Source organism: Natrix helvetica (assembly GCF_964273705.1).
Source record: "Natrix helvetica genome assembly, chromosome: 9".
Taxonomy (NCBI): domain Eukaryota; kingdom Metazoa; phylum Chordata; class Lepidosauria; order Squamata; family Natricidae; genus Natrix; species Natrix helvetica.
The window spans coordinates 28,011,792-28,035,148 of NC_138560.1; the positions used below are offsets into that span (position 1 = coordinate 28,011,792).

General features: G+C 45.3%; 2 protein-coding genes across 3 annotated transcripts in view; both read right to left on the minus strand.

Moving 5' to 3' along the window:
- Nucleotides 1–23,357, minus strand: part of MYCBP (MYC binding protein) — a 227,919-nt gene that overhangs the window by 12,008 nt on the left and 192,554 nt on the right. The window lies entirely within an intron of this gene.
- Nucleotides 1–23,357, minus strand: part of RHBDL2 (rhomboid like 2) — a 34,167-nt gene that overhangs the window by 8,820 nt on the left and 1,990 nt on the right. For both annotated transcript variants that reach the window (XM_081962424.1, XM_081962425.1), the window contains exons 3-5: nt 21,966–22,114; nt 21,535–21,647; nt 21,051–21,151 (exon numbers count right to left, since the gene is read on the minus strand). In XM_081962424.1, coding sequence (XP_081818550.1) covers nt 21,051–21,151; nt 21,535–21,647; nt 21,966–22,114 — 363 coding nt within the window. The remainder of the gene's footprint in view (nt 1–21,050; nt 21,152–21,534; nt 21,648–21,965; nt 22,115–23,357) is intronic.

The window sequence follows — 23,357 nt, forward strand, 5'->3', positions numbered from 1 at the left end:
GCAATTTGGATTGTCAGTGGATTTTGATATCTTCACTTTCATGGCATTAGTTTGTAGTGCTTGTTCGTGAGCAGCCAATATTAAACCTTCCATTTCTTTCTTTACAGTTCCCATCTTAAGCCATGTCCATATCAAGTTGTCATCACATATGCCTTCAATGTTTTTCAAGTGATGTCCATGCAAAGCTTTGGCTTTCCATCTATTTAATCTGTCATCCAGCTGTTTTTCCTTATATTCTGCCTTTGTTTCTGTTGTTTTTATACTGTTCTCCATTTTGTTCTCCGTTTTCACAGCCTGCAGCAATTTTTCTGTACTTTGGTTCACATAATCATTCAAAATTAATTTTTCTTCTTCTACAGTTTGATGGATTTGCAATAGCCCCCTGCCCCCTATTTTTCTTGGCAGGTACAACCTGTCAATGTCACTTCGTAGATGTAAAGCATGGTGCATAATCAACAGTTTGTGTGTTTTCCGGTCCAGGTTTTCCAGTTCAGCCAGAGTCTAGTTGATGGTTCCAGCTGAGTATTGTATCACTGGAGCTGCCCATGTATTAATGGCTTTAATTATGTTTCTAGCATTTAGCTTTGATTTTAATATTTAGCGGGTCCTCCTGATGTATTTCTTTTGCGTTGACTCTTTGACTTTTCCATTCAATATGTTATTTGTTCCCAATATGCCTAGGTATTTGTAATTGTCATCCTTTGCGAATATTTCACTTTACTTCCATTTCCCAGTTCTATTCCTTCTCTTTTTGCCATTTTTCCTTCCTCCATGGATAGTATAGCACATTTTCAAGTCCAAAGTTCATTTTGATGTCACTGCTGAACAGTTGAACTGTGTTGAGTATTGATTTAAGTTCAGTGAGACTTTTCGCATACATTTTTAAGTTATCCATGTATAGTAGATGGTTTATCTTGCCATGTTGGCTTGAGATTTGGTATCTCAGTTTTGTGTTTCGTAGGATTATTGTTAGTGGAATTAATTAATGACTTTAGGCATGCAACCAAGCAGTATGAGTTGGAACCAACCTTGCTGAAATCTACTTACTGACATTGTCCTGATAAAATTGCTAAATCCATGTTGTTTCGATGTATAGTTTTCTGTCAAGGAGTATATATTCAATTCAATTCAATTTATTTGATTTGTTAGCCGCTCCCTCTCCACAAGGGACTCGGGGCGGCGTACAATAAATAAAAACACATATATATATTACATTACACGGAGGAGGTAACAACCATTACAATACATAAAATAATAATAATGAAATTAGAAATTAAATACCCCAGTTTAAAATTACTAATTTAAAAAGACTGTCAGGAGGAATAAGATGGAACTATGCTTGAGCCAGGCCAGATAATTGAAAAAGGTGGGTCTTGAGTTTTGAACGGAAGGAGTGGAGATCAGAGGTAATCCTAATGTCGAGGGGGAGGTCATTCCAAAGGGCTGGGCCCATCACAGAGAAGGCCCTACTCCTGGGTGTCGCCCTCTGGCATTGTTTAGTGGGCGGCACCCGGAGAAGTCCCTCTCTGTGAGAGCGGATTGGTCGTAGGGATGTATGGGGCAGGATGCGATCCCGCAGGTAGCTAGGTCCTGTGCCATGGAGCGCTTTGAAGATGGTAATCAAAACCTTGAAACGCACCCGATAGACCACAGGAAGCCAATGCAGCTCGCGCAGGAGAGGTGTTATATGGGAGTATCTAGTACTCCCCATAATCACCCGCGCGGCCGCATTCTGGACCAACTGTAGTCTTCGAGTGCATCTCAAGGGAAGCCCCATGTAGAGAGCATTGCAGTAGTCTAGGCGGGACGTCACCAGCGCATGGGTGACTGTGTGTAAGGCATCCCGGTCCAATAGGGGGCGCAATTGGCGCACCAGGCGAACCTGGTGGAACGCCCCCCTTGCCACGGCTGTTACATGGTCATCCATGGACAGCCGGGCATCCAGGAGGACGCCCAAATTGTGTGCCCGCTCCATGGGGGCCAGTTGCTCGCCCCCGATGGCCAGAGATGGAAGCAACTGGTTGAACCGGGGGGCCAGAAGCCACAGCCACTCCATCTTGGAGGGGTTGAGTTTGAGTCTGTTGTCACCCATCCAGACCCGTACGGCTTCCAAACACCGGGACATCACTTTGACGGCCTCGTTGGGGTGGTTCGGGGTGGAAATGTACAGCTGCGTATCATCAGCGTACAGATGATATCCCACCCCAAAACCACGGATGATCTCGCCCAGCGGCTTCATATATGTGTTGAACAGGAGAGGCGAGAGGACCGACCGCTGTGGCACCCCACAAGTGAGGGGGCTCAGGGTCGACCTCTGCTCCCCTGCCAACACACGTTGCGTCCGGCCGGAGAGGTAGGAGCCGAACCACCGTAGAACGGTGCCCCTAACCCCCAGCCCCTCTAGCCGGTGCAAAAGGATACCATGGTCGATGGTATCAAAAGCCGCTAAGAGATCTAATAGGACCAGGATAGAGGAACAACCCCTATCTCTGGCCCTCCAGAGATCGTCAACCAACGCGACCAAGGCCATCTCCGTGCTGTGCCCGGGTCGGAAGCCGGACTGGCGCGGGTCTAGATAATCATTTTCCTCCAGGTGACGTGGGAACTGTTGGGCCACCACACTCTCTACAACCTTCGCTAAAAAGGGAAGGTTGGAGACAGGACGATAATTGGCTAGCTCCGTTGGGTCCAGGGAAGGCTTCTTGAGTAAGGGTCTCACAACCGCCTCTTTCAAGGCGGCCGGAAGAGACCCCTCGCCCAACGAGGGGAAGCATTCACTAGTCCCAGGAGCCAGTCGCGTGTAACCTCCCAGGATGCCAGTACAAGCCAGGAGGGACACGGGTCCAATAAACATGTGGTAGGTCGCAGTCGCCCACGTAACCCGTCCAAATCCTCGATGGCAACCGAGTCAAACTCCTCCCAGAGTGGTCTCTCAAGACTCGCCTCGGGCGTCTCCCCTAGCCCACTGAAAGGGACCCATTCCCTCCGGATTTGAGCGATTTTATCCTGCAGATATTTCCCAAATTCCTCTGCCCTGCCCTGCAAAGGGGCTTCCCGCGGCCTCTGTGACAGAAGGGAGCGGGTCACCCGGAACAGGGCGGCAGGGCGGTTATCTGCGGACGCAATAAGAGCGGCACAATGTCGACGTTTGGCCGCTCTTAATGCCACAAGGTATGTCCTTAAGTAGGTTCGTACCTGTGCTCGGTCAAGTTCGGAGCGGGAGGATCTCCAACGACTCTCTAGGCGTCTCTTGTGGCGTTTCATCACCCTTAGCTCCTCGGTAAACCAAGGGGCCAGGGTGGTTCGTTGCCGCAGGAGAGGCTGCAAAGGCGCCACCCGGTCTAGGGCCCCGGCAGCCGCACTATTCCATGCGGCTACCAGGTCCTCTATCCGGGGGCGGGTCAGGTCTACAGGAGGTAGCCCAAGCTCCGTCTGGAACTTATCCGGTTCCATCAGGCGCCTGGGGCGGAACCATCTAAGGCCTTCCAGTTCCGCCTCCCCACAGCGGGGGGTAGCGCCAGGGAAGTCAAGTCGGAGAAGTGAGTGATCTGACCATGACAGGGGAGTGATAGCTAAATCCCCTATTCCCAGATCACTCATCCACTGGCCAGAGACAAAAACAAGATCCATATATATATAGCTTTTGGGCTTGCGAGCCAAGAGGAGGTGGAAGCGGCTGGGCTGGGCAAGCCTGGCCATGCGGAGCTGGTGGCGCTCCTCGCAATTTCCTTGAACTTCTTCCAATATCTGATCCCGAGGGATGCGGCGCAAGGACGAAGATGAGGAAAAGCAGGGTGTACCGCATGGTCTTGGCCACTTGCTTGGGCTCCTTGCTGCTGGTCATCTTCTGCTTCCAAAGCAGCCTGAACCCGGATGGAGGAATTTGGGAGGAAAACAGCAGGAGTCTAAAATTGTTTGCTTTGAAACTAAATGTGGCAATTCAGCCAGCAGAACGCGAAGAACGCCGACCCAGTGGTGCCAGCGGCGGCAGCCCCAGAAGGCAGCGAGCGAGCGAGCGGCGGATCTTCCCGAGATGAAGCATTGCCCCGGCTGAGCAGCTCCAGACAGGGACGCCGGCAGTTCTCGAGTTGGCGGAGCCGGACAGAAGAAGCTCAACAGGTGCGGCGAATGAGGGGAGGACGATGGACAGCGGTGGCAGCATCTCTTTGAGCAGGAGGGAGAAAGCTACAGGAAATGAGAACGGGCTGTTTTGACCAGCCACGACAGGCGGGAGAGCGCAGGGGTTCCGCGGATGACAGAGGGCTGCCTCCGGGGGAGACCCGCCGCATCGGAGAGGACGGTCGCAGCCCGCGTTGAGGGCCCGAGATGGCAGACCCGCGCCAAACTACATCCCCCGACAGGCGCCGCGCCCTCCCCCTCCGACTGGACATGCGCCGTTTCCCGAGGTACCCCATTTTGTGGGATTGAATGACTGGCTCCATTTTGTGGGATTGAATGACCGGTGCCCGCCCAGCGCCCGCCTGGGGGTCCCCCGCTCGTGCCATGTCCACTGCCACCGCCGCTGCCGCCCCAGCGACGCCCCTCCCGCCCACGCGGCTCTCGCGCCTACAGGAGAGGAGAGAGCTGCAGCACCTCAGCGACCACCTGGCCCACTACATCGAGCCGGTGCGCGCGATGGAGCTGGAGAACGACTGGTTGCTGCAGGAACTGAGAACTGTTTATATTCTAGGGCAGATCTGATTTTACTGTGGGAGTCCCCCCTCTTGCAGGTTTGGCCCTCCGCCCTTAAGAGGGCCCACCTCGATGAGGGATACATTAATCTAGAGAGGTGGGCGAGGCGCAACCTTAGGGGTTTTTTAGCTAAATGTCTGATTCATTTTTTAGGGGGTTCCAGGGTGGGGGGAGGGGCTAGTCAGACTGAGGGAGGGACCAATGCCAAGACGGCGGGTGGAGTTAATAAGGAAGTGAGCGGAGCCATTAAGGGGGGGGAGTAGTGATATTCCAGAAGAGGGTCTTTTTATTCCTACGGTCGTGGGGAGGGGCAGGTGCGAGGGTAGCCAGAGATCTTATCGCCGGTTGGGAGACTGGGGCCATGGTCGTTGGGTACGGCCGGTCATATGTCCCAACCCCCGCAATCTAAGTGGTCAGGCCCTACAGAGCCAGGGCCTGAGACTGATGCTATGCAATGCCAGGTCCGTTGTCAACAAAGCCCCCCTCATTAACGACTTGGTGTCGGAGGGGGAGCCGGACCTGGCAGGAATCACGGAGACCTGGCTGGGCCATGAGGGAGGTCTCCCTCTCGTGGAAATGTGCCCGCCAGGTTACCGTGCATTTCATCAGTCACGGGCACTAGGCAGGGGTGGTGGGGTAGCGGTCATTGTGAGGGAAGGTCTCGAGCCGAGAGGGACCACTGTGCCACAGATAACCGGTTGTGAGTCCCTATGCGTGCAGTGGGGCCCAGGGAGACAGTTGGGCTTGCTGATTGTATACCTGGCTCCTCGCTATGCATCAGCAGCCCTGCCCGAGCTCCTCGAGGTGATCGCCGAGATGGCAGTTGAGACCCCCAGGCTGTTGGTCATGGGGGACTTTAACTTGCCATCAGTAGGGGAGACATCCGAAGTAGTTCGGGAGTTCATAGCTTCCATGACAGCCATGGACCTGACCCAGGTAATTCAGGGCCCCACACATGAGGGAGGTCACACACTGGATCTTATCTTTGTCTCTGGCCGGTGGAGGAGTGATCTGGGAGTAGGGGATTTAGTTATTTCACCCCTGTCATGGTCAGACCACTCACTTCTCCGGCTCGACTTCCCAGCCGCTACTCCCCATCGTGGGGAGGCGGAACCGGAATGTCCAAGATGGTTCCAGACGGAGCTTGGGCCATTTCCTGTAGCCCTGACCCGCACCCGGATGGAGGACCTAGTGGCTGCATGGAACAGTGCGGCCACCGGGGCCTTGGACCGGGTTGCGCCTTTGCAGCCTCTCTTGCGGCAGCGAACCACCCAGGCCCCTTGGTTTACCGAGGAGCTGAGGGTGATGAAGCGCCACAAGAGACGCCTAGAGAGCAGATGGAGATCGTCACGCTTTGAATCTGATCGATCACAGGTGAGAGCCCATTTACGGACTTACCTTGTGGCGTTAAGAGTGGCCAAGCGTCAGTATTGTGCCACTCTTATTGCGTCCGCAGATAACCGCCCTGCCGCCCTGTTTGGGGTAACCCGCTCCCTCCTACAACAGAGGCCGCAGGAAGCCCCTTTGCAGGGTAGAGCAGAGGAATTTGGGGAGTATCTGCAGGACAAAATCGCTCAGATTCGAAGCGAGTTAGTCTCTACTAGTGGTCTAGAGGGGACGTTGGAGGTGGGTCTTGAGGCTCCACTCTGGGAGGAGTTTGACTCTGTTACTTCCGACGATATGGACAGGTTGCGTAGGCGACTGCGAGCCACCACATGTTTACTGGACCCGTGTCCCTCCTGGCTTGTACTGGCATCCTGGGAGGTCACATGAGGCTGGCTCCAGGAGTTAGTTAACGCTTCTTTGAGTGAGGGGTTCTTGCCGGTCGTCCTGAAAGAGGCGGTGGTGAGGCCGCTACTCAAGAAGCCTTCCCTGGACCCAGCTGTGTTAGCCAACTACCGTCCCGTCTCCAACCTTTGCTTTCTGGAGAAGGTTGTAGAGAGTGTGGTGGCACAACAGTTTCCACGCCACCTGGAGGAAACTGATTATCTGGACCAGCGCCAGTCTGGTTTACGGCCCGGCCACAGCACGGAGATGACATTGGTCGCATTGGTGGATGATCTCTGGAGGACCAGAGATGGGGGTTGCTCCTCCATCCTGGTCCTACTAGACCTCTCGGCGGCTTTTGATACCATCGACCATGGTATCCTATTGCATCGACTGGAGGGGCTGGGGGTGAGGGGCACCGTTCTGCGGTGGTTCTTCTCCTACCTCTCTGGCCGAGTGCAATTTGTATTGGCAGGGGGGCAGAGGTCGACCTCGAGGCCGCTCACTTGTGGGGTGCCACAGGGGTCGGTCCTCTCGCCTCTCCTGTTCAATGCATATATGAAGCCGCTGGGCGAGATCATTCGTGGGTTCGGGGTAGATTACCATCTGTACGCGGATGATATCCAGCTGTACATCTCTACCCCGAACCACCCCAACGATGCCGTCAAAGTGATGTCCCGGTGTCTGGAAGCCGTATGGATCTGGATGGGAAGTAACAGACTCAAGCTCAACCCGTCCAAGACGGAGTGGCTGTGGCTACCGGCACCCCGGTTCAACCAGCTGATTCCATCACTGGCCATTGGGGGCAAACATTTGGCCCCCGTGGATCGGGTACGCAATTTGGGCATCCCCCTAGATGCCCGGCTGTCAATGGACGACCATGTGACAGCCGTGGCAAGGGGGGCGTTTCACCAGGTTCGCCTGGTGCGCCAATTGCGTCCCCTATTGGACCGGAACGCCCTTCGCACAGTCACCCATGCGCTTGTGACGTCCTGGCTAGACTACTGTAACGCTCTCTACATGGGGCTCCCCTTGAGATGCACCCGAAGACTGGAGTTGGTTCAGAATGCGGCCGCACGGGCAGTCTCGGGAGTCGCTAGATACTCCCACATAACACCTCTCCTGCGCGGGCTGCACTGGCTACCTGTAGCTTTTCGGGTGCGTTTCAAGGTGCTGATTATCATCTTCAAAGCGCTCCATGGCACAGGGCCTAGTTATTTGCGGGATCGTATCCTGCCCCACACATCCCTTCGGCCGATTCGCTCACACAGAGAGGGACTCCTCCGGGTGCCATCCACTACGCTGTGCCAGCGGGCGACGCCCAGGGGAAGGGCCTTCTCTGTGATGGGCCCGACCCTCTGGAATGATCTTCCCCCTGAACAACCACGGACCTCTGCTCCTTCCGTAAGAAGCTCAAAACCCACCTGTTTAATCTAGCTGGCTTGGCCTAATTCCAGCTCTCCCACCTCAGTCTGTATTTTTAAATTTTACAGGTTGGTCTTAGGATAAGTTTTTAATTCTTATAAATTTGTACAGGGGTTTAAAGTTTAATCCGTTTTTAACTATATTTATGATTATTTGTATGGTTTTTAATTTGGTACCTGTACACCGCCCCGAGTCCCTTCGGGGAGAGGGGGCGGTCTAGAAATAAAACAAAATAAAATAAAATAAAATAAAATAAAATAAAATAAAATAAAATAAAATAAAATAAAATAAAATAAATAAATAAATGTGATGTTGAACAGTAGTGGTGAAAGTGAGTCCCCCTGGAAGATTCCTCGTCTGATTTTGACTTCACCAATGTTCTCCCCATTTGCTGTTAGAACTGTTTTCCATTTTTGCATATTTGCTTTCAAAAATCTACAGATATTTTTGCTGATTCCAAAGTTTTCCAGACAGGTGTTTATCCAGCTGTGGGGTAATAAATCAAATGCCTTCTTGTAATCAAGCCACGCCATATTTAAATTTATTTTTCTTTGTTTTGCATTTTAGTACCATTTTGTCAATGAGCAGCTGATCTTTTATTCTTCTTGGTTTTTTATAATTTCCTTTTTGTTCTGCTGGATACAAACTGCTTTCTATCAGATGATTGAATACTGAAGTTGCCGGTATTCTTGTAAAAAGTTTGACCGTTGTTGACAGACAAGTAATTGGGCGATAGTTGCTTGGTTCTGTGCCCTTTTCTGGATCTTTCCTTATGAAGTATGTTCGACCAGCTGTTAATCATTCTCCACTTTTTGCATTTTGAAATATTTGATCAAATTATTATTATTATATACTTTATTCATTAAACATGAAACTCAGCCAACTGAACATTCAAAAATGCATTACAAATACCAGTGGAGTGGTGCTAATGGTTGATATGATTTACTGCCAGTGTTCTAGGTATCAACCAAGTACCTTCTTAAAATATAAGATGTTTCGAGTAGCGCTGTTTTTTGCAGTTCCGCTGGTGTTATTGCAGAAAGCTGCAATTTGTGGATGCATCTTGTAAAATTCTTGGACACGGTGCCAAGTGCCCCGATGACAATGGGTATCACTGTTACATGCTTCATCCATAGCCATGTAGTTTCGATGGCCAGGTCGCGATATTTCATTATTTTTTCTAGTTCTTTTTCTTCGACTCTGGCATCTCTAGGAACAGCGATATCAATCAACTGTACACTTCGGCCCTCTACAACCGTGATATCTGGTGTGTTGTTCTCCAAATGACGATCCGTTTGTATTCTAAAGTCCCACAAGATCTTCACCTTCTCATTTTCGACAACTTTTCCCACTTTATGTTCCCATGACTTTTTGGATACAGGAAAGTTGTATTTTTTACATAATGACCAGTGGATTAATTTAGCAACTCAGTCATGTCCTGCTTTGTAATCAGTTTGCGTGATTTTGTTGCACTCACATGTTCAATGTGAAACAGTTTCAACTTTGGCATTGCAAAGTCGGCAATTTGGATTGTCAGTGGATTTTGATATCTTCACTTTCATGGCATTATTTTGTAGTGCTTGTTCGTGAGCAGTCAATATTAAACCTTCCATTTCTTTCTTTACAGTTCCCATCTTAAGCCATGTCCATGTCAAGTTGTCATCACATATGCCTTCAATGTTTTTCAAGTGATGTCCATGCAAAGCTTTGGCTTTCCATCTATTTAATCTGTCATCCAGCTGTTTTTATGCTGTTCTCAGTTTTCACAGCCTGCAGCAATTTTTCTGTACTTTGGTTCACATAATCATTCAAACTTCATTTTTCTTCTTCTACAGTTTGATGGATTTGCAATAGCCCCCTGCCCCCTATTTTTCTTGGCAGGTACAACCTGTCAATGTCACTTCGTGGATGTAAAGCATGGTACATATTCAAAAGTTTGCAGGTTTTCCAGTTCAGCCAGAGTCCAGTTGATGATTCCAGTTGAGTTGCATATCACTGGAACTGCCCATGTATGAATGGCTTTAATTATGTTTCCAGCATTCAGCTTTGATTTTAATATTTTGCGGACCCTCCTAATGTATTCCTTTTGCGTTGACTCTTTGACTTTTCCATTCAAAATGTTATCTGCTTCCAATATGCCTAGGTACTTGTAACCATCACCCTTTGTTTTCACTATATTTCTATTTCCCAGTTCTATTCCTTCTGTTTATTATTATTATTATTATTATTATTATTATTATTATTATTATTATTCCAAACTTATCTATGATACCATGGTTATTAAACCAACAGTACTTGTGAATAATTCTATTTATTTCATTTAAGAGTTGAACTGTGGGATCCTTTGTGCTCTTTGAGCTTTACTGTTCGCTTGCAGAGTTTCATTACCCAGCTAAGTAACATCATCAGTACAAGCGAATGTGGAGTTTGTTCCCTTGTTAATATATACCATATTTAGTCACCATTCAAAAGTGACAATAAACATACCTAGGAAATAAAAAGACCAGAATGTATCCTCTCCAGCAGCCAACATCTAGGCAGGCGAAAATCAACATCAAACAAAGAATTAAGCAGAAAACAATGGAAACTACCAAGTACCAATGAAAACAAGGAACTACCAAGAAAAAACTATACCCTCACCAACACTGGCAGGGCAAGCTATTGTATATAATAGGAAATAAACCTCACACTCATTCACACTGATGATATTATCTAGTTACCTAGCAAGCAAACAACCAAGCTCTGAGAGAACAAAGGAATCTACTTACCATGATTTTTTATCTAACCATTGATAAAACAAATCCCAAACTTTGTAGAATTGTTCATCTTCTTTTTCTCTAATTTCAAATGTCAATTTACTCATTTCCACCGTTCCATAATTTTTCGAATAGTTTTCTCCTGCATTGGTATTTTCTCATTTTTCCAGTTTTTGCAAATACAATTCTCATTGCTGTTAAAACATTTACAATCAAATATTTCAAGTCTCTATTATATATTTCTGGTATGATTCCCAATAAAAAAGTCTCTGGTTTAAAGTCTAAATGTTTTTGTGTCATTTTCTCCAACCACCTGTGAATTTTAGTCCAATATCTTTTAGCTTCTGTGCAAGTCCACCACATGTGGTAATATGAACCCGGTGACTGATGACATTTCCAACACTTTTCTGATTTATTCTTGAACATTCTTGCTATTCTTGTTGGGGGATAGATGTAAAACATCTTATACAAATTTTCCTTATATGCTGTTGACATTGTCATTTTATAATTTCGAGACCACAATTTCTGATTTAATTTAATCCTGTGCCTAAAGTCCCCCCCATGCTATCATAGGTTCTTTAACTTGTTCTTCTTCTAGCTTAACCTCTAATAAATGTCCATATAATTTTAATTACTTTTTCATCAGTACCTGTTAAAATTTTATCTAATTCAGTCATTTTGTCATAAAAACCTTCATCTTTACAATCTTTGTCATATCTAGATTGTATTTGCACATATGAAAACCAATTCATCCTTATTACTTCTTGTTCCAACTCTTGCTTAAATTTAAGTTCACCCTCTGCATTCAATATTTCACCATATCTAACTGTTTGTTCCTTTTTATATATTATTGGGTATGAAAAGGCTTCAATAGTTGATAGCTGGAATTTTTAAATAATATTGCTTTTTGATCTTTTCCCAATTTAATAGCAATGCCTTCCTTAAGTAATGTCTTCTGAAATACCCCTGTGTTTTAGTTCCCTTATACCACAAAAAAGCATGCCAACCCAACAATAAGTCATGACCTTCTACAGCCAATAGTCTAGAAATCCTTAGTGTTATCCATTCTTTAAGACACATCAAACTTGTTGCCTGGTAATATAATTCCCAATTGGGCAAGCCCATTTCTCCTCTTGTTCTTGCATCTTGGGGTGATTTTAATTTTATTCTCGCTTTTTTCCCCTGCCAAATGTACTTCAGCACTATTTTGTTTAAATCATCAAAGTATTCTTTCCCTAATCTGATTGGTATTGTCTGGAACAAATATAGGATTCTGGGTAGAATGTTCATTTTGATTGTAGATATTCTCCCTATCATTGATAGTTGTAAATTTTCCCATTTCTTCCAATCATTCACAATCTCTTGTTTAAGTTTATAATAATTGTTCTCTTTAAGTGCACTACATCTTGCTGTTAAATATATCCCCAAGTATTTAACCTTGTTTGTGACTTGCTTCTCCAAGATTTCCGCTAATTCTTCTTTTCATCTTGTTGATATATTCTTTGTCAAGATCTTCATTTTATGTTTGTTTATTTTCAATCCGGCTATTTTCCCATATTTCTCTATTTTTTCTATTAGTTTGGGAGCTGTTTCCAATGGATCTTCTAGAATGAAAACCAAGCCATCTGCAAATGCTTGTAAGTTATATTCTTCCTTTTTAATTTTCATTCCTTTTATTTCCTTTTTTTCTCTAATATTTCTGTTTAAGACTTCTAATGTTAAGACAAAAAGTAGGGGTGATAATGGACAACCTTGTCTCATCCCTTTCTTTATTTCAATAGGATCTGTCAGCTCTCCATTTATCATTATCTTTGCTGATTGCTTGTGGTATATAGTTTGTATAGTTTGGGTACATTTCTTGCCAAAACCCATCTGTTCCAGTTGCAACAGCATAAAACGCCAATTCACATTGTCGAATGCTTTCTGTGCGTCTAAGAACATCAGAGCCATTTGCTTTTCGGGGTGTGCCTCATAGTATTCCAAAGTGTCTAGAATTATTCTCATATTGTCTTTAATTTGTCTCTTTGGTAGAAATCCATTTTGATCAGGATGAATAAAACTGTTTGAGTATTTTTTTAAGTTGTTCTGCCAGCATTGAAGCAAACAATTTGTAATCTGAGTTTAGCAAAGAAATAGGTCTATAGTTCTTAATTTGTAGTAGGTCAGCCTTCTCTTTTGGTAAAAGTGTTATATATGCTTCTGACCAGGATTTAGGTACTGTATCTTCCTCTCTAACATCACCTCATTCATGACCTCTAGCAGTGGAAGTGACAAAGATTCCTGCAAAGTCTTATAAAATTCAACTGGTAATCCATCTGGTCCAGGAGCCTTTCCATTCTTATGTTTTTTGAGTGCTTCCATTAGCTCCAGCATAGTTATTTTACCTTCTAACATTGTTACAGTTTCTTTGGGGATCTGAGGTAAATTGGCTTCCTGCAGATATTGTCTTACTCCTGCCTCTTCTATATTCTCTTGCTCATATAATTTACCATAATATTCTTGTATAATTTTCTTCATTTCCATAGCAAATTTGACCTTGGTCATCTATTAATTGTAATATTTTCTTAGATTCTCTCTCCTTTCTCAATTTATACGCCAACCATCCGCCTGGTTTGTTTGCATTTTCAAAATAGTTATGTTTTGCGCCCCTAATTTTTTGAGCTAGTTCCTCCTTTTCCATTAACCCCATTCTGTGCTTAATCATGTCCATTTTTGCTTTGCTTTTTTTGTGGAGCTTTCTGTAATTCTTTTTTCAAGACTCTTATAATCATTGTCTAGCTCCTTAAACATTTGTCTCTTTTTTATGTTTCTCTTCCTTGTATAATCTATTATCAAACCTCTGGCGTAAGCCTTCATTGTATCCCAGAGGTTCTGCATTGAAGTATCTTCCTTTCTGTTGACTTTAAAAAAGAATGCCAATTCCTTTTCCATTTTCTGTGTAAATTCTTTCTCTTTTAATATGGTGTTGTTTAACATCCATCTAGATTTTTTCCTTTGTCCTTTCCATTTAATTATCAGTGGATTGTGGTCTGCCCAAGTACTTGCTTCAATCTCAATTTCCCTTATGTCACAGGCCAATTCTGTCGTAACCCATATCATATCAATTCTGGAGCAGGATAAATGTCTATTTGAATTAAAAAGTATACTGTTTTTAGTGGGGTTTCTTTCTCTCCAAACATCTTTTAGATCTACTTCATCCATCATTTTAAAAAAGGATTTTGGAAGTGGTTTTCTATTTATTTTTGTTGTTTTTTGTCTTTTATCACCTTTATTCTGATCAACAATTCCATTAAAATCTCCCATCATGCAGATATTTGCATAGTCCAAATCAATTATTTTTCTATGTAGTTTTCTATTAAAGTCATCTTGTTTATCATTGGGAGCATAAATTGCTACTAAAAGTATTTTCTTGTCAATAATTTCCACCATTAAAATTCTTCCCTCATCATCTGTATAAATTTGTTTCCCTGGGGATGTATCTTTAATATAGAAAACCAATCCTCTTTTTTTACAACTTGCCAGTGAAGTAAATATTTTCTCCAATTTTGGCTGTGCCAGCAGGTGCTCATATTGTTTTTGAATGTGCACTTCTTGCAGACAAATTATATCCAATTTTAATTTTTCTAATTTATGAAATATTTTCTTTCTCTTATTTGGTGAGTTAAGTCCATTTATATTAATTGTAATCATCTCTTCCATGATTATATTTTATACGTATGATTTATTGCTCTAGTAGATCTTGGTTCTCGTAGTTCTCTGATGTCAACACCGCCTACAGCTCCTTCTTCTATCACAATCCCACCTACGGCTCCTTGTTCTTTTTCGGTCTCAACTGTGGGTGCCACTTGAAGTTCTGTCATTGTACCTTCTTTTCCAGCCTCATCAGCCTTCCCTCTCAGATGTTCTTCAAAGAATGCTTATACTTTCTCAGTTGTGTCTATTCTGTATCTTTGTCCTTGCCATACAAACATAAGACCTTCTGGTATTAGCCATCTGTAATTAACACCTTTTTAAAGTAGAATTTTAGTCAAAAATTGATATCCTCCTCTCATCTCTCTCACTTTTCTTGGAATTTGCTTCAAGACTACAATTTCTTTGCCTTTATACTCCAGCTTCCTATCTCTTGCTTTTAGCAGTATTTGTGTCTTAATTGCTTTCTCAGTGAATCTTACATGGACTTCCCTTAGGAGATTGTATCATGCTGCATATCTTGTATAAACTCGAAATGCCTCATCTATAGTGTCCGCTATCTTCTTCTTGAGTTATCTTTAAAACATCTGTCAGGATTTCTGTCATTATTTGTAGCAGGTTCTCTCCTTTTTCTTCTTCTGTTTTGGAATCTTAAAAAGAATTCTGATCTTTCCATCTCCCAAGCCAATATTCCAATATTGTCTTTTTCCACCACATTCAGCCTGTTGTCAATCTCCTCCATTTTCTTATCTCTTTGTTCATCTTTTTCCTCAATTTTTTGTAGTCTATCTTCATATTTTATCATCATTTGTTGGATACTTTTTCCATCAGTTTCAGCTGCTTTTTGTTCCATGTTTTCCGTTCTCTTTTCAATTGTCTCCGTTCTCTTTTCAATGTTCTCTGCTCTTACTTGTAACTTCTGGATTCCCTGCATAATCATCTCCAATGTGACTCCCTTTTCCTTTTCCTGCTGCAACATCATCTGTATTGATCTTTGCCCTCCTGCTGGTGAGGAGGAAGGTGTTGTTGTTGCAGGTTATTACTTTTTTACTCATCTTCAAATTCTTGTGTGCTCTAATCCACTAGGTATGGGAATTAATTGTCCAAGATGACCATAAAATGGTCAAAAAATAAGAAACATGAAAAAAAGAATTCAAAAAAGAGACAACAAAAAAGAGCTCAAAAAAGAAAAAAAAGAAGTAGAGAAGGTCAAAGAAGGGGAAAAGGGGGAAAAAGAAAAAAACTCACACTGTAAATGACTTTATCCAATTAGATCCAATTTAAAGAAGGAGAAATATAAAAAACAAGAAGAGTAGAGAAAAAACAATTAAAAACAATCTCCAAATAAAAGAATCACAATGTGAAAAAGCAAAAATTGTATATATATAAAAAATATTTAGAATCCTCCCTTTGTCCAATTTAATGGAGAACAAAATAGCTGGTGTCCCCCAAAAAGATGAAAGGAAATAGAAAGGAAAAAATAGCCAAAACAAAACGGAAGAAATACAACTTTCACAACAAGGAGAAATAGATACTGCTACCAAAAAAGAAGAAGTATGACAGTTCCAAGGCTTTTCTGAGATACAATAAAATGAAGTGAGAGCCTTTCCCAGCTCACACTAGACTTTCTCAAAGTTTTTTGTCTTATTCTTTCCAAACACAGTTCCAGGCACTGGGATTTCAAAGTAAACAGCTGTATAAACAATCCTGGTTTTTTCACTATCAGTTCTTCACTTAGTAGTGTGCCCTTGAAAGAAACAACGTATCTCCAAACATTTCATACAAGAATAAAAAACAATGTATCACGATGGCAGTATTACTATTTTCCCACTTTCTCCTCTGGGTTTTACTTTCTACTAAAAATAAAATAAAATGTCCAATAGAGAAAAAATACAATAATCCTTTAAGCAAAAATAAAGGTATGGGAAATTCTTAAATGCTGTATTTTAATTGTCCAAAGAGTCCAAATAAAAAGAAAGAAAAAAGAAAGACATAAGCCATATCCGTTTAAGAAATAAACTACATTGAAAGTCCAGTCAAGCTTCCAGCAGTAAAAAGGGAAAAAAAGAGGAAACTTTCACTTTGACTAAACATTAAATTCGCCGCTTACTCTCTCGCCAGTCAGCTTTTTAACTTAATTTTCTTCACTTAGGGTGTTCTTTCAAATAGAAGAAAAAAGTAACGCTCTCACCAAAAACGACAAGCTTCTCTCCTGCACTTTACGTAGCGGGGCTGTCTGCAGTTTCAGCAACCTTGTGGCTGCCTCTTAGTCGCCGGCAAAAGGAGCTTTCCCTGGACCACCGGAGACTTTGCTGGGGGTCTCTGTGATTGACAGGATATGCCCCTTCCTGTCACCATCTCTTCAAGACGGTTTAGGTCCAGATTGGACCACCCAGCGACCAAAGTTCAGCGCCAGTCCTGGAGCACCAGGAATGTCCGTCGTTCCACCGCGATGCCAAGCACCCGGACAGGGTCTTATTTTCTTTTGACCCACAAAACATGGCTTGGGCTTTATTATGAGGGGAGGGCTTATTGTTTTGTGGTTGCCTGACAGCTGCTCTCTTGTGAGTCAGCTCCCAAAGAGCCGGGCACAGCCTGTGGGTCGAACGGCTGTGTTGCGCTATCGCAGCAGCAACCAACAGCAGCCATGAAGTGACTATGCTCAGAAGGTTCGCCATCCCGGTTATAGGTCTTCTAGTCCAATCCCCCCCTGCCCCACGCTCAAGCAGGAGACTCTACACCATTTTTGACAAATGGCAGTCCAATCTCTTCTTGAAAGTCTCAAGTGATGAAGTTCCCACAACTTCTGAGGGCAAGCTGTTCCATGGGTTGATTGTTCTCACGGTCAGAAAGTTCCTCCTCATTTCTAGACTGAAACTCTCCTTGTTCAGTTTCCATCAATTATTCCTTATCTGGCCTTCAGGTGCTTTGGAAAATAAGTTGACCACCTCCTCTCTGTGGCAACCCCTCAAATATTAGAACACTGCTATGATGTCTCCCCTGGTCCTTCTCTTCTGTAAACTAGCCATGACCAGTTCCTGTAACCGTTCTTCATATGCTTTAGTCTCCAGTCCCCTAAAAAATATAAAGGTCACTAAAGCAGAGGGTTGCCCTATTGCAACGGTCGCGGGGAGGAGGGGATGCGAGGACAGGATAAGATCTCAAGGCCGGTTGGGAGACCGGGGCTGTTGGTTACGCCCGGTCGCTTGTACCAACCCCTGCAGTCTAGGTGGACAGGTCATACAGAGCCAGGGCCTGCGGCTGATGCTTTGTAACGCAAGGTCTGTCACCAACAAGGCCCCCCTCATTAATGAGTTGATTTCAGAGGGGGAGCTAGACCTTGCAGGGATAACGGAGACCTGGTTGGGCCACGAGGGTGGTTTACCCCTCGTGGAAATGTGCCCACCGGGTTTCCGTGCATTCCATCAGCCTCGGGCCCTGGGTAAGGGTGGAGGGGTGGCGGTGGTTATGCGGGAATGTTTAGAGCCGAGGGAGTTCACTGTTCCTCAGATACCCGGGTGTGAGTCCCTTGGTGTGAACTGGGGCCCAGGGAGGCAGTGGGGCTTGCTGATTGTATACTTGGCTCCTCGCTATGCATCAGCAGCCCTGCCCGAGCTCCTCGAGCTAATCTCTGCGACGGCAGTTGAGACTCCCAGACTCTTGGTCATGGGGGACTTCAACTTGCCGTCAATGGGAGCGGCTTCCGAGGCGGCCCGGGAGTTCATGGCTTCCATGACGGCCATGGACCTGACCCAATTAGTGCAGGGCCCCACTCACGAAGGGGGCCACACACTGGACCTCATTTTTGTATCTGAACAGTGGACGAGTGATCTGGGAATAGGGGATTTAGTCATCACGCCCCTGTCATGGTCAGACCACTCATCCCTCCGGCTGGACTTCCCTGGCGCTATCCCCCACCGCGAGGAGGCGGAACCAGACCCTATAAACTGGTACTGCCCCAGGCACCTGATGGAATCTGATAGATTCCAGACGGAGCTTGGGCCAATTCCTGTAGCCTTGTCCCGCTCCCGCTCCGAGGACCTAGTGACCGCCTGGAATAGGGCGACGACTGGGGCCTTGGACCGGGTTGCGCCTTTGCGACCTCTCCTGCGGCATCGACCCACCCGGGCTCCTTGGTTTACTGAGGAGCTTAGGGTGATGAAGCGCCACAGGAGACGTCTAGAGAGCAGGTGGAGGTCCTCTCGCTCCGAATCTGACCGAACACAGGTAAGAGCCTATTTGCGGACTTACCTTGTGGCAATAAGAGCGGCCAAACGTAGACATTGTGCTGCTCTTATTGCGTCCGCGGATAACCGCCCTGCCGCCCTGTTTAGGGTGACTCGCTCCCTTCTATCGCAGAGGGTGCGGGAGACACCCTTACAGGGTAGAGCAGAGGAGTTTGGGGAATATCTTCAGGACAAAATCGATCAGATCCGGAGCGGGTGGACCTCCGTCAGTGGACCAGACGAGCCGCCAACAGCGAGTCTTGAGAGACCACTCTGGGAGGAGTTTGACTCTGTTGCCCCCGAGGATTTGGACAGGTTGCGTGGACGGCTACGACCCACCACTTGTTTAACGGACCCGTGCCCCTCCTGGCTGGTACTGGCAGCCTGGGAGGTGACACGAGGCTGGCTCCTGGGCCTGGTGAGCGCATCATTGGGTGAGGGATACTTACCAACCGCCTTGAAAGAGGCGGTGGTGAGACCCTTGCTCAAGAGGCCTTCACTCGACCCAATGGAGCTAGCTAACTATCGTCCAGTCTCCAACCTTCCCTTCGTGGCGAAGGTTGTTGAGAATGTGGTGGCGCAGCAGCTCCCGCGACACCTAGACGAATCCGATTATCTAGACCCACGCCAGTCCGGCTTCCGACCCGGGCACAGCACCGAGACAGCCTTGGTCGCGTTGGTCGATGATCTCTGGAGGGCCAGAGATAGGGGTTGCTCCTCTATCCTGGTCCTATTAGACCTCTCGGCGGCTTTTGATACCATCGACCATGGTATCCTATTGCGCCGGTTGGAGGGGATGGGAGTCAGAGGCACCGTTCTGCGGTGGTTCGGCTCCTACCTCTCTGACCGGAAGCAATGTGTGTTGACAGGGGGACAGAGGTCGTCCCTGAGGCCACTCACTTGTGGGGTGCCACAGGGGTCGGTCCTCTCGCCTCTCCTGTTCAACGCATATGTGAAGCCGCTGGGTGAGATCATCCGTGGTTTTGGGGTTGAATACCACCTCTACGCTGATGATACTCAGCTGTATATTTCAACCCCAAACCACCCCAACGAGGCTGTCGAAGTGATGTCCCGGTGCTTGGAGGCCGTCGGGGTCTGGATGGGGGACAACAGACTCAAACTCAACCCCTCCAAGACCGAGTGGCTGTGGTTGCCGGCACCTCGGTTCAGCCAGCTGACTCCATCGCTGGCCATAGGGGGCGAACAGTTGTCCCCTGTGGAGCGGGCGCGCAATTTGGGTGTCCTCCTTGATGCCCGGCTGTCAATGGAGGACCATGTGGCAGCCGTGGCAAGGGGGGCATTCCACCAGGTTCGCCTGGTGCGCCAATTGCGCCCCCTACTGGACCGGAGTGCCCTGCGCACGGTCACTCATGCGCTGGTGACGTCTCGCCTGGACTACTGCAATGCCCTCTACATGGGGCTTCCCTTGGGACGCATCCGGAGACTGCAGCTAGTTCAGAACGCAGCCGCGCGGGTTATTATGGGAAGTACTCGTTACTCCCACGTAACACCTCTCCTGCGCGAGCTGCACTGGCTACCTGTAGCCTTTCGGGTGCGTTTCAAGGTATTGATCACCATCTTTAAAGCGCTCCATGGCAGAGGACCTAGTTATCTGCAGGATCGCATCCTACCACACACGTCCCTGCGACCTATCCGCTCACACAGGGAGGGGCTCCTCCTGGTGCCGTCTGCTAGGCAATGCCAGCGGGCGACACCTAGGAGTAGATCCTTCTCTGTGATGGGCCCAACCCTCTGGAATGACCTCCCCCCAGACATTCGAACTACCACCGACCTCCGCTCCTTCCGGCAAAAGTTAAAGACTCACCTATTTCAATCAGCTGGCCTGGCACTTTCTTAGTCTTACCTCCCGGGATTTATTTATTTTAATTGGGTTTTAAGGGTTTTATAGGCTTTTAACGTATTATATTTATTATTCGATTACAGTCTCATAACCTCCTTCACCAGTATTAATTTAATTGTTTATGTATGTATTTTACAATGTATTTTAGTGACTGTACACCGCCCCGAGTCCTCTCCGGGAGAGGGGGCGGTCTATAAGTGAGTAGTAATAATAATAATAATAATAATAATAATCAACTTGCTCTCCTCTGCACTTTTTCTAGAGTCTCAACATCTTTTTTATAGTACTGGATGCAGTACTCTAAGTGTGGCCTTACTAGGGCTTTATAGAGTGGTATTAGTACCTCACTTGATCTTGATTGTATCCCTCTATTAATGCAATTTAGGATTGCATTGGCTTCTTTGGCTGCCACTGCACACTGCTGGCTCATATTTAGCTGGTTGTCCACTAAGATTCCAAGATCCCTCTCACGGTCACTGCTATTAAGCCTGGTTTCACCCAGTTTATATGTGTACTTTTCGTTTTACTTACCTAAGTGTAGGACTTTACTTTTCTCTACATTGAATTTCATTTTGTTGCATCGCTACCATGGGAAATCTTATTCCCCCTCCCATGTCCAAGCAACCCCCTTACCACTAGAATATTCATGAAGTATCCTCCAATCAGAGCATAGACACCTCCTGATGCTCCCACGAGACCCAGCAGAGGATCACAGATGGAACTTGCCAAAGAACCTAAAGAGAATTAGGTCAATTAACCAAGATAATGCTGGCAGTTTGGAATGCCTAATGTCAGGCACCAAGGACCGACCTATCCCCCCAAAGGTCTAATTAAATTGCTGTATTGCAATTGATGCCTATGCACATAAACATCAATGGAATGGGGTGGGGGTTGGACTTAGTCCACTTGTGGCCACATAGAGATTCTTTTTTTTTTTTACTCCACCTCCAGATTCTGCTACTCCTTCCCCTATAACTAAGCAGCTATTAAGTTTGGTTATTGACACGCAAGTTAAAATGTAAGATGTTTTTTTAATTTCGACAGGCTACGCCTCTCCTGCTGTTTTGTATCGATAAGTGGGTCAATTGCTACCAAGCCTTTTTCTGGCACGACTCACCTCCAATCACTCCTGCAAGATACACAGTTCCCACTCTGTGTCCCTTATGAACTAATTCCAGGGGAATCCCCAGGCAGAGTTGGAGAACAAGGTTCCCTATAATATGTTCAACGCTGCAGAAGGAAAGATGAACTTGAAATTAATTCTTATCTTCTCCAGAAAAAAAAAAAACAGTACACTGAGATTATGTTAATGATAAAATGGGATACAAATTTAATGGATATATAAATATTCAGTGTTTAGCCTAATTATAAAACAAGCAACTGAAGTGGCAATGAAGTAATTAAGTACAATTAGACTGCAGCGGTTCTCCGGGTCCTAGGTGTGCTCTTAGCCCAAGGCCATAAAGCAGCTTCAATCCCAGTAGAATAAGAAAGCCAAGCCAACGCCTCCTTCAGCACCTATCAAAATGAGCATAATAGACTGCTTACCCAGCATGCAGAAACATGTAAGACAAAAATCTCCAGGCTTCCTTTCGCTTCTCAGGCCTGTAAATAAGCGGACTTTCCCAGATTCCTACTTCTAGCGTTATCCATTGAGTCTGGGGCTTCCAAACAGCATAATAAATGAACACGGACAGCTAGAAATAGACAAGAGAAAGCCCTTCAGTCCATGCCTGACTGAGATAACAGTCAGGTAAAGATCCAAGCAACCGGCACCTGTTCTCTTCAGTTGGCAGGAGTAAGTCCATCAGAAAGTTAATCGTAGGAATGGACTTCCAGACTTCCCACAACTTATCACCATAAGACACAATGTCTGAAACAATTAGCAGACATAGATCAATCAGATCGTACGATTTTGGGGGGAGGGGGGACATCGGCTTCCCTCCTCACCATTTTAGGTAAAACTTGACATATGATATGGGCTTGCCCTATTGCAGTCCCATGTTCATTTAATATTCTTGCTCATGCAGTTTTAGAAAAAATAATAAGTTCTGGAGATGTGAAAGAGAATTTTGTATTATATACAAACAATTTAGAATTTATCAATATATGAATTCGATAATACCGTTTCATACCACACTAGTGAGGCCATACTTGGAATACTGCATAAAGTTCTGGCCACCATAATGCACAAAAAATGTTGAAACCCTAGAAAGTGTGCAGAGAAGAGCAACAAAGATAATAAAGGAGCTGCAGGCTAAATCGTATGGTGAACAGTTAAGGGAACTAGGTATGTCTAGCCAATCAGGATGATGTAAGATCTCCTGCTTGATCAAGGGGTTGGAAGGGACTAGGGGCTGTCCCTTCCAGCTCTATGATTCAATATTCTATAAAGGGCTGTAGATTTAGATGCTGTCCCCCAAAACAAGATTATACTGTAAACAAGGTTATATTGTTACAGTGGAAAGAATGTGCCGTAATGATTTACCATTATGAATTAATGGCACAATTTCAATTCTCTGCTTTGCTCTGGTAATGAGTAATATGGAAAATGCACTCAATATTATTCCATTTGTTTAATTTGTCTGTTTTAAATACGATAATGTATGTTAGTACTTTTTTTCTCCCCCCCTTTTTTTTTTAAAATTAGGCATATAATTTCTTTTTTATTTCTCATAGAATCATAGATGTCTTTAATGGTCCCCTAGGCCAATCTGAAGTGCAAACCTAAAGCATTTTGAACAGGTAGGCTATCCATCCTGTGAAGACCTCCTTTACATGGGGAAAATATCATTTTAGAGACAGGAAAGTTCTTTAATATTTAATCTGAGTTTGCTTCCTTATCATTTTGACCCACTGGTTCTTGTTCTCTTTTAAAGTTTCCTTCTGTGTATAAAAACTATCAAAATTAAACATTAAATGGACTACTGGTAGTTTAAG